Source organism: Labrus bergylta, chromosome 2 (assembly GCF_963930695.1).
Source record: "Labrus bergylta chromosome 2, fLabBer1.1, whole genome shotgun sequence".
NCBI lineage: Eukaryota > Metazoa > Chordata > Actinopteri > Labriformes > Labridae > Labrus > Labrus bergylta.
Window position 1 is genome coordinate 34,223,132 of NC_089196.1, and position 11,990 is coordinate 34,235,121.

The window sequence follows — 11,990 nt, forward strand, 5'->3', positions numbered from 1 at the left end:
AACACACGTGACCCGGTCAAACAGTCGGTTGGACTTTACTCCGTTCACTCTCACCGTGTCTGCAGTTAATTTAACAAAAGCAAAATCATCTCACAGCAGCCTGCTGTAGTCTGTAGTCTGCATTATTTTTTACAGAACTCTCATTTATTATTTTCTGTTTGTTGTGTGAGTATTAAATGCGTTTGTAGGCTGTTGGTAAAGGCTATGGCTCACTATGTGGACTGGTAGATCTCGGCAGACTGGTAACTTTAAAAGTAGATCTTGGTTCAAAAAAGGTTGGGCACCCCTGCGTTAGTGCATAACTCAACATTGTTCAGTTACGTATAACACGTAAAGCTCACTTTTTCAGTTCATTCCCCGTCCACGAATCCCTCAAATTCTTCTTCTTCAGTGTCCGAATTGAACAGTTGGGCGAGGACGGCATCCAACATGCCCGGCTACCTCTCGTCATTATCCGAGTCAGTGTCGCTGAGCGCCGTGTACAACCAGTATGGATCAACCAATTAACCAATTGATCCATATATAAGGCGCTCCAGATTATAAGGCGCACTGTCGTTTTTTGAGAAAATTAAAGGCTTTTAAGTGCGCTTTATAGTGCGGAAAATACGGTAATCTGCACAGTTTGCACAGTTTATGTTTAAGTTATTAACTAAAAGCTGTGTCCCATACCAGCAGCCACAGCCTTCCTCCACCCTGAGGTGTGCTTCCGCTTTGTGGTCCGTGTGGGAACACAGATTAAATCACTTTTGTTCCGCGCGTACTCGGATCAGTCCTGTACTGAAACGGTCCGGTCCGAGTACGTGTACCTTTACACCCCTATCAGTAAGTGTCAGTAAAGTTGTTGATGAATGAACAGATGATAACCTGCAGCTGTGTTGTGTCTCGTTCTCTCCATCAGACGCCTGTGAGCTGGAACTGGACACAAACACAGTGAACAGAAAACTGAAACTGTCTGACAACAACAGGAAGGTGACACGTGTGGAGGAGCTTCAGTCATATCCTGATCATCCAGACAGATTTCATATCTGGTGGCCTCAGCTGCTGTGTAGGACTGGTCTGACTGGTCGCTGTTACTGGGAGGTCGAGTGGAGAGGAGATGTTTATGTATCAGTGAGTTACAGAGGAATCAGCAGGAGAGGAGACAGTGATGAATGTTGGTTTGGATTTAATGATCAGTCCTGGAGTCTGTTCTGCTCTGATAGAGGTTACTCTGTCTATCACAATAACATAAGAACAGAGATCTCCTCCTCCTCCTCCTCTTCCTCCTCCTCCTCCTCCTCCTCCTCCTCCTCTTCCTCCTCCTCTGTCTCTCACAGAGTAGCAGTGTATGTGGACTGTCCTGCTGGCTCTCTGTCCTTCTACAGAGTCTCCTCTGACACACTGATCCACCTCCACACCTTCAACACCACATTCACTGAACCTCTCTATCCTGGGTTTGTGTTCTGGTCTCCTGGTTCTTCAGTGTCTCTGTGTGGTCTGTCAGTCTGAGAAACACTGCTGACTGAAGATCAGCTGACTCTGTTCACTCTGTCCAGCTGGTCTGTTTCATGGTTGGTGGGCGTGATAATGGGGGGTGGGGGTGCAGAAAAACAATGGACCCCCTTCTTTAATGTCTGTATTGTTCTGATCTCACCAATAAAAAACAAGTGGCAATTAAACAATTAAAGTCCTCCTCCTGCTGTCTTGATATTGGCAGCAGGAGGAGGAGTCATGGCTCCAGATCTGTTACAAATGGTAAACTTGTCTCTCAGGTGTCTTCCCACAGGCCCTGAAAACAGCAGTCATCAAGCCACTACTAGAAAAGAACAATCTAGACAATAATGAATAATTACAGGCCTATATCAAATCTTCCTCTGTTAGGTCAAATGATAGACAAAGCTGTGTTTCAGAAGTTAAATAACTTCTTGACATTGAACAACTGTTTGGATGTCTTCCAGTCAGGTTTTGGACCAAACCGCAGCACTGAGACAGCTCTGGTTAAAGAGTTTCATGACATCTGTTTAAACACAGACAGAACCTCAGTCTAAGTTCTTCTTGGGTAACACTTTATATGAAGGTCCTTGAAATAAGCTGTTATTACCATCAAATCTGCTGTATAAGACACACTTTAAACCCTCAGGCATCAGTTTAATTTACTACCCTCTTCAGTCATTAAGGACAAAAATGTCCACTTCCAAAAATCTGCTATAAAAATAGAACAGATTACTTTTTTTGTTGCTTTTTTCTGCATAAATCTCTTAAACAACTTCAGCCCTGCTCAAAACTACCAAACATTCAATCATTTTGAGGATTTTAACCCTTTAGATGCCAATTTCATTACTTGATCACTGTTGTTATTTATTTAAAAAAAAAAGTTATTTTCCATATAACAAATATTTGGTGGCTGGGGGATTATTTTTAAATCAGTCTTTGTTTTGTTAAAATCTAAGGACAATCTGAAAATGTAAATATTCATATGCTTTTATTTACTTTGTGTTTAAAGGTTAATCAGCTTTATTATTACTTCTCAGGTTATCTCTGTTGTCAGCCTTTATTTAAAGTTTGTATTGAACACTGGAGAGCAGCACTGAGCAGGTCAGGAAATCAGGTAACCTTTGTGAGCCAGGTGTGTAAACCTGCTGAGTGGCTCTAACTGACAGACAGGAGTGTCAGCGGTGTGTGTGAGAGCAGGAGTGAGGTGAGAGGCTGAGACACTTTCAGGCTGAATTCAATGAAAGGAAGACAGCAGAGATACCTTTGGTAAGTGTGCTGTGTTCTTTGGTAATTATCTGTTCAGAATGTTTGAATGGTGACATGTATTTAATGTAGGCTGTTTATTTCATAGTGATGCACTCTGCATTCTGGTTTTATAGTGTAGTGTTCACAGGAAACAATTAAATTAGAAGGGTAAATAATAATTAATATTGAACACATTTAACTGGTTTGTTTAAATTGTAAACAAAAGATAAAGAACTGAATAGATACTAAAATTCAGATTCATTTAATGGTGATATTAACTTAAATTCTGATTTGTGTTGTTTGGTGTTAAAATGAGAAAAAGGAAGGTAAGGATGCTAAAAGATGCATGGTTAACATTGTATAAGTGGAAAACTGCTTCCCCAGATTACTTTACAATTATAATAGGAATGTATATGGGAAGAATTTTGTTCATAGATATTTTCCTTGCTTTTCAGAACCACACACAATAAACAGTTGGAACCTCGCTGCATTAAAGTCTCCTCTTTGAACTCTTTTACTATCGTGGCCTAACCCAAACCAATGTGTTCAGTCTTTTAGAATAAGGGTCTGCTTGGAGGTGAAATATTGATGAATGAAAGCAGTTACTTTTATTGAAATAAGAAAAGTTTTAAGATTGATGACGAGTCAGGTTACCGTGGGAATTGGATAGCGCCAAGACCAATCGAAGGATCATTTTCCTCTTAGCTGAAAATGTATAAAAAGCAGTGAAACAGCAAAAAGGAAGCCAAAGAGAGAAATGATAACAGAACAAATAAACACACCATTGAAGTGTTTTTTTCCATATACCATTTAGTTACACACACTGAAGGCTATAATGCATCTCTATCGTTTCTTCTAACAAGATGTTGAGTAAATCCAGAATGCCAGATGACATCTACAGGTGTTATCATTCAGTTTGTGATTTTCTTTATTTTGTATTCTGACTGCAGGATTCTTATTAAGGGTTACAGGTTTTCAGTGAAATCGACATCGACCTGACCTGACTGTGGTCGCTCTGCATCAGGATCTGCTGAACTCCTTTTCTTTACCAAAGACACTTTAGACACTCGACACAAAATAACACAAGTAGATGAAAGTCTTTCTCACTCTACATCAGTTTATTTATTACAAGGTTACACATGAGCTGTCTGAAGAACTTGTGCTACCCAACACAGAGGCCTCCAAGGAAACAGAGTGACAGATAGAAGAGAAGATATCAGGAGAGAAGAAGGATCCTTACACTGTAACTGTTTCATATAAACCCTTTCAATTCAAACGTCATAGCTGCTCCCAACTTACTGGTTCATATGTCAGCAACATAACATCAATGTCAAAAAAGTAGAGACAGATTTCTGTCAGTAGAATTGTCTTATATCCCTTTATAACTGCACTTATACAACTGTTAGTCAATACATACTTATGAATAAAAATTAGTGATGTTGTTAACTTGGATTCCTCTGGATCAGTTTTACCATTGCACAGGATTAACATTTCTCTCCAGTGTGGACTAACATGTGTCTGGTCAGATTTCCTCTTTGGGAAAAACTTTTACTGCAAACAGAGCAGCTGAAGGCTTTTTCTCCTGTGTGATCTAACATGTGTGACTTCAGACCCCCCTTTTGTCTAAATTGTTTTACCACACTCAGAGCATCTAAGGGATTTCTCTCTGTGAATTGTCATGTGATATGTCAGACTAGCCTTATGGGTAAATCTTTTCTCACAGTGACAGCAGCGATATTGTTTCTCTCCAGTGTGAATCATCATGTGTTTGGTCAGATTTCCCTCAAAACTAAACCTTTTACCACACTCAGAGCAGCTGAAGGGTTTCTCCCCTCTATGAATTGCCATGTGACATGTCAGACTAACCTTATGGGTAAATACTTTCTCACATTGAGAGCAGCTGAAGGGTTTTTCTCCAGTGTGAATCATCATGTGTCTGGTCAAATTTCCTTTTACGTTAAATCTTTTACCGCACTCTGAGCACCTACGTGGTCTCTTACCAGTCTTAAGTTCCTTATTTTTCAAGTTTAAAGTGAAAGTCTGCAGTCGTATTTCTTCCAGGGACTTGAGATTCTCCGCCTCTTTGGAATCATAATAATCCTCCTTTAAAAGAACAGAATTAAAACATAGGTCAGGGTAGGCTATAGGGCTGTGCAAGTGAATTCAGTTGCATTGTTATCCCAATGAAAAGATTTCCAACAATCACATCGCTGTCGTCAGAATTTATTGCAAGACAATTGTATTTATGCAGATTTCAGCGGTTGCCCCTTATATTGCAGAGTTTAACCATCAAAGACAATATTCATAGACTTAATGAAAACATTCATACATCTTTATATTCAACAGAATTTATTTAAAAAATAAAAAGTACTTCTAAACAAACATGAATAAAATGGTAATAACTCTAATATTTCATATAAATAAATACAAATAACTAGTTTAACAGAACAAACAATATCAAACAGTGCAGGGAGTAGAAGTGGTCACAGATGGCCGAGGGATAGCAGGGGACAGGATTAACTTTATTGTCTCACAAAGTAAGAAATTTGTCTTCAGCTCTTCACCCATGCTGCAGCAATAAAAACATCAACATCATCCTTCACATCAAACATAAAACGATAACATTATTAAGTATATAAATACTTTGGGTTCTTAGCACAAGGCAGCCCGGGTCGCTACAGAGCAGCGCCACCGTTGGAAACCGGTTAATTGTTTTATGATTGCATCTGGAGAGAGAAGATGAGCATTTGTGAAACAATGGACATTTTATAATATAGAGTGAACACAAAATATTAATACAAATATTTTACAAAATAGAAGAAACAAAGAAATGCATCCAAATAAAGTTAAGTACCTGTTCTCAGGCAAAGCCTCCTGTGAAGCATCTGACAACGACAGAAGAAATCGGCTATTTGACTATTGTTGAGAAACAATAAAAACAAAAGAAAAACAAAGACTGCTTAGTAAAAACAAGATCTGCACAATAAGAAGCTCATAGAAAGTGTAAAAAACAGCAAAATACAAAAGCAAATATTGATCATTTTATTGCAGATTTTGTGAGTACATTTTGGCAACCAAGGTGTCCAGAGGTTAAATAGAAAAGACTAATGCAATCAAATCAACTTTGTTACTAGTTTGTCACATATCCAAGACTCTAATCATCATTCAACTAATAACCTTGCATTTAAAGGGTTACAATTCAGAAAATAATTGAATGTTTTGAGCAAGTCAAAAGTTGTTTAACTTTAACTACACTGTAAAAAAAAAAAGATACACCATAACTACTCTATAAAATTGAGGCAACAGATTGCACGTAATATTATTAATTAAATCTAACTATGTTAAAAGTTGAGTTAATATTACTCAAATCAGACCCTTAAGAATTACTTGTTTAAATTGAGTAGATTCAAATAAAGCACAAAAATAAATTAACCAAATTTAAACAAAAAGATTAAGTAGATATCAATAAGAGAAATGTCTAAATTAGTAAAAGGTACTGATATAAATAATTAAATTCGATATATAAATGATATAACATTGAGTAATACTAATCTTTATATTCAGTGCATTTTTTTAATTTTCCTTAATAAAATTAATTAAAATGTAAATATAATAATTTCTTGGCAATTACATACATGTTCGCGTTATGACCTACATTTTAGTGTGAGATTAGAATTAGTCGATCAGAAAATACAGAATAAATATTACTTAAGTAAGATACAATGACATTTAATGCTTGACGAAAGTAACACTTTTTATCAGACTTTATTAAAGGTACAGCATTTCAAGCAGCCTTTAACATACAGAAGATGATGCCAACAAAAGATGTTCATCCAACAAAAACACACTCTACAGTTTCATATCTCCTCAGGTGATTACCAAGGTGAAGAAAATATTCTTTTTTAGAGGGATGTTGAGTTGAGCAAATTAAACATGTAAAACAGAAGATGACTCCTGGCCCTCAAGTTTCATCTTCTGGATGATATCTTGAAAGATGTGTGCGTAGGGCATTCAAAGTTTTAAAGGAGCATGGACAATCATGAACAAGACAAGGTACCGGATTTCCAATTTCAAATGTCCTGTGCTGTAGTCTGTAATGGGTCAGAAGATCACCCCTTGTCGTCGCTATGAATCCACAGATTTTACACCGCCATCTCATCTGGAGACACCTAGAAGATAATACAGAAATATTTAAATTAGAGATGTGCCTTTGCTCTTATTTGAATATAAAAACATCACCCACTCAATTACATGTGTACTATAGCTTGTATTGAAGGGCTAGTAAAAGTTATAATTAGATTTTCAGAGTTCTTCTGGAAGTGTTCTCTTTGTCTCTTTAGTTCTATTCTAAACATGAATTCTGGATGAAATGTAGAAATTCTTGTCCTAATGCTCATAATATACCCAATGAGTTTGATGAAAAAGGTTGCATCTCATTTTAAATTAGAATTAGGATAAGACTTCTTTAGTCTTAACCATCAATGTTGCATTTTACTCAAATGTATTTATATTTTTCTGCTGCGTTACGCTGTAATAAATGATTCCTTAGTCATGTATATTTTACTTAATATATCTGATAAAATGTATTGATTTTGTGGCAATTGTTGAAAGTAACCTTCATACAAAAATGTTTGAGATAGTATCTGCTGATTTTGGTTACATTAAATATAAGGAAGACGGATTTCTAAAAAAAAAAATTAAGTTACATTTTTACATTGAATAAAATCAATAGATATTTTTTATCACAACTAGCAAAGGCAGAGAGAGAAAGAACCCAGTTCAGCCTATGAAAAGTGTTTGCACTTTAAAACTAAACTTCCACGAGTGAATATATATTCTTAATGTAGTGGGTTAACCTCCTAGGATTACTTTATCCTGCATGTTTCATGTATGACAAAAGTATAGTTTTTAACAACATTCACAAATTCACTTTGAATTACCTTATCAACGTATCTAAAAAATAAGCAAGTAGCTCTAATTATTAAGTAGTTAATGCATAGTTAAAAAAAAAAGTAAGACATCTTCTTTGCATAATCAATAATAGAATGAACACAGAGGGAAACTGTAAAAATGTAGTGTAGCCTGCTAGCGACAGCTCGGTGTCAGCAAGCAGCGAGTGAGGAAATACTGTAAATTAGAGAGGATTAAATAAAGAGGAGCAATTTATGCTTTTCAGCACGTGAAAAAAAAGTAATGCGTGAGAGCTTGCACGAGTATCACAGACACAGTCACAGTCAATGTGTGATTTAGCAGCTCTGGGCTAACAGCTCTCGGTTGTGATAAATTTTGTGTTTTTTAATGGAGCGGGGTCGTCAGTTCACGAAACTCAAATCTGTCATGATCGGCTGTGCTGAAAAATTACGGTTCAAGACACTGTCGTTGCATTGCCAATTTCTCTCCTCGCATTTTTCAACACGTTATCGTACCTTTACCTGCTGAATGAGAAAACTATGACCATGTTGTTTACATCCCTCCCCGCGCGAGCGATTCCTCTTTCCTCTTCAGCAACTTTCAAAATAAAGCTTGTAGTTTTCTCAGTGTAACTACTCGTGATATCTTTCTGATATCGTTGCGTAATACCGTCACACTATAGCCTAACATAACATGCATAATTTACCTTTCCGCCGCTACTGTGTCTCTGTCTCTCTGTATTACTTTGCTTGCTAATTTTGTTTTGTAACGTAGCATACACCCACAAGTCATAAACATTACAGTATAAAATAACTCTCCTTACCTTTGTCAACCAAATTAAATTGATGAGTTAAATGGAGGGAAAGGGGCACCAGTCATCCACACTTTCTTTATGTCTTGTGACCAGATGAGAGCCTGCTGAATTCAAAAGAAGAAAAAAGGCGCAAAATAACAGGAAGTGCTTTTCAATTAAAAACTGACTAATTCTATTGAGTTGGATTCACTCTTGATTTAGAATTACATAAACATAAAGATTATATTTAATGTAACCAAAATAAGCAGATACTATCTCAAACATTTTTGTATGAAAGTTACTTAAACAATTGCCACAAAATCAAGGACGCATTTATATTTAATACATTTTATCAGATATATTAAGTAAAATGTACATGACTACGGAATCATTTATTACAGCGTAACGCAGCAGAAGAATATAAATACATTTGAGGAGGGCACAAGGGTTATGTCTTTGAGAAGGTGTGTCTTTCATGAAAAACCCATTTTACGATATAGAAGTGTACGACGGAGGATGAGGGCCACGTTAAATTATTATTATTTTTTTAATTTCGAGATTAAACTTGTAAATTTACGTTAATAAAATCGTAAATTTACGAGATTAAAGTTGTAAATTTACGAGATTAAAACAAAAAACATTTTTTTTAACGTGTTTAAGATTCAAACAAATATCTGAAAATTGACAGCAAGAAAACAAGGGCTGAAATATTGATAATATAAAAACACATTTGGTACCACTTTTAGTTTACAAGTTTTATTTTAAGTCAGAGATGATGCTTTGTGGTGTATCCAGGAATTAAACGGGATTGGAATATATCTTTGCTGCCTCGTATCCGTTTATCAATGTTTTTCATTTTTGGCTGTAATCATTCTAATTTAACTGACTTTGTCAGGGAAGTGTACAGAGTTTGGAGTTCTTCATGCTTATCGCCGCCACAGTGGCGAGCAGTATCCTGCCTCCTGACGAGCTTCTTCTACAGCATATGGAGCTCAGTGTAAGTTCAGACAGGAAGACTGGTTATATTCTTTCACTCATTCATTCATCCTTTCACTTTAACCTAAACCACTCCCCCTACTACGTCCTCTGTCTCCCTTCTCTGGTGATCAGCTGTTATGGGCGTTTTCTTCAAGTGATCAATCCGATGCTAACCAGGTATCTAGGATTTCTGCTAACTGCTTAATGCCCCTCAACCTGTACCAGCAACTGTACGTCCAACAGCATCACAGTTTTAATAAGAGTGGCAAGTGAAAACTGTAGGTGACGGTTCTATCAAGTCAAATCACTATGCTGTAGATAGGATCAGAAACCGATGATCAATCAAAGTACAGTTTCATTTAGGAGCTACGATTTAAATTCCAGCAGTTGTTGCAACAGTTACATAAAGTTTCAATGCTAAGGCGATCATCATATTTTCTCAGGGATGTAGACATCTCTAGGTTTTGGGGGGAACTTCACTTCCAGATAGTCAGGGCAGACTACAATCTAAGCATTTAATGCAAAGCGGATATTTGAAACATGACCAGATAAGTCTTCCGTAAAATGTAATTCTGCCATCAGTGAATTCCTTCACGGTTACCGTATGGCCTGCTTATTGTACCCCGGCATTCATTCCAGGTAAATAACACCCAGTGATGAACTCAGCTTCGGTCATGAGTCGGTATAAGACCAATTCATTTATATGCTTTTAAACATCATCCAACTTGATCATACATACGGGCAAGTGTCAAGGTTGAGACTTACAGTTTAATGCAGCTTGTACTACATCATTGCTTCATCTCCAATGTGGTTACATTAATGTGCACGATCATCGTGTATGGCTGTAAGATTTTGCAGCAATTGCTTTCACGCATGTCCCATGGTAAGTGCTTTGGAAAATAATTTTCTGTCCTATGCTGTCTTGATCAGGAAATCCTTGTCAGCATCAGTTGATTTATCCACAAAGATCAATCAGAGCCATGTCATGCTGGCCACATGCCGGGTCAAACGGCCCCCAGACAGGCCAAGACACATGACCACAACTTAAGTCATGACGGGCACTCGTCAGGTCACGGATCCTAGACAAGCCGAGGCATATGACATCATTCAGGGCATTCATTTAGTATAGGCGCTGCACAACGGCAGTGGGTCAAGGCATCACGTCCTCTTCTCTCAACAACTCGGGCGATGGTCTACCCTGCCTCAAGTCCTTTATTTTCCAGATATCAGTACGAGTTTGGGAAACCAAAGATCCCTTAAACCCTGACTACTGGTAAGAAATTCATATAACTGGTGGTGGTGAGTATTATGGTCATTCTAATAGGTGACTGGTCCCTTAAACCTTAACTGCAGATAGTGTCCATGTTTGATGACCAGTCCAGCCTGTCGTCCAACTGCAGCCCCAGGTACCCGTAGGTCTTGACCACCTCCACGTTGACCCCCCCCGATGGAAACAGGTTGTAGATGTGGCTTGTTCCTTTGGAAGTCCACCACCATCTCCTTGGTCTTGGAGGTGTTCAGCTGCTGATGGTTCGACCTGCACCACGTCACAAAGTCCCCTACCAGGCTCCTGTACTCCTCCTCCTGTCCATCCCTGACACAACTATCACAGTGTCATCTGAGTATTTCTGCATGTGGCAGAGCTCGGAGTTATACTGGAAGTCAGAGGTATACAGGGTGAACAAGACAGGAGAGAGCACGGTCCCCTGTGGTGAGATGAGATGAGATGAGATGAGATTCAACTTTATTGTCATTACACATATACAAGTATAGAGTAACGAAATGAGGTTTGGCATCTCACCAGAAGTGCAAATAAGCAGAAAGTGCAATAGTCTGTGCTATGTACAGTAATTGAGTGCAAGAGTCTGTGCTATGTACAGTAATTCTGTGCTATGTACAGTAATTGCAAAATTTACAGATGTAGCCAAAAAAAGTGAATTATGAGGTATATCTGGATGGCTGGATTAATGGGATGCAATAAAAACAAATAAATGCTATAAATAAGTAATGCTACAAAATAAGTGTGTTCTTAGGATTATAATATACAGATTAAGATGCAGTGAGCATCTATACTAATAATATACAGATTAAGATGCAGTGAGCATGCTATACTAATAATATACAGAATAAGATGCAGTGAGCATGCTATACTAATAATATACAGATTAAGATGCAGTGAGCATGTTATACAAGTTTACAGATAATTTAAAGAATATGAACATACTATAATACAATAATACAGATGGATGAGAGATGTGTGTGTGTGACCAGGAGGAGAGGTGGGGGGATGATGGGTGTGAGGTGATATGGAGGGGAAAGGGGGGTCAGCAGGGTGCGGAGAGAGAGAGGGAGAGAGAGAGAGAGACAGAATACAGAGTTCGAATACAGAGAGAGAGAGAGACAGAATACAGAGTTCGGGGTGTGAGGTGATATGGAGGGGAAAGGGGGGTCAGCAGGGTGCGGAGAGAGAGAGGGAGAGAGAGAGAGAGACAGAGTTCAGAGTTCGGGGGGTAGAGTTCAGTAGAGAAACAGCTCTGGGGAAAAAGCTGTTCCTCAGTCTGTTGGTTCTGGTCCGGAGGCTTCTGAAGCG

General features: G+C 38.0%; 1 protein-coding gene across 1 annotated transcript in view; it reads left to right on the top strand.

The window, feature by feature from the left end:
• LOC136181112 (protein NLRC3-like) overlaps window positions 1–3,189 on the top strand; it is a 693,514-nt gene extending 690,325 nt beyond the window's left edge. Inside the window, exon 8 of the mRNA XM_065961495.1 lies at window positions 899–3,189. Within this exon, the coding sequence (XP_065817567.1) occupies window positions 899–1,488 (590 nt within the window). The 3' untranslated portion in view covers window positions 1,489–3,189. The remainder of the gene's footprint in view (window positions 1–898) is intronic.
• Window positions 3,190–11,990: the final 8,801 nt, after the last annotated feature.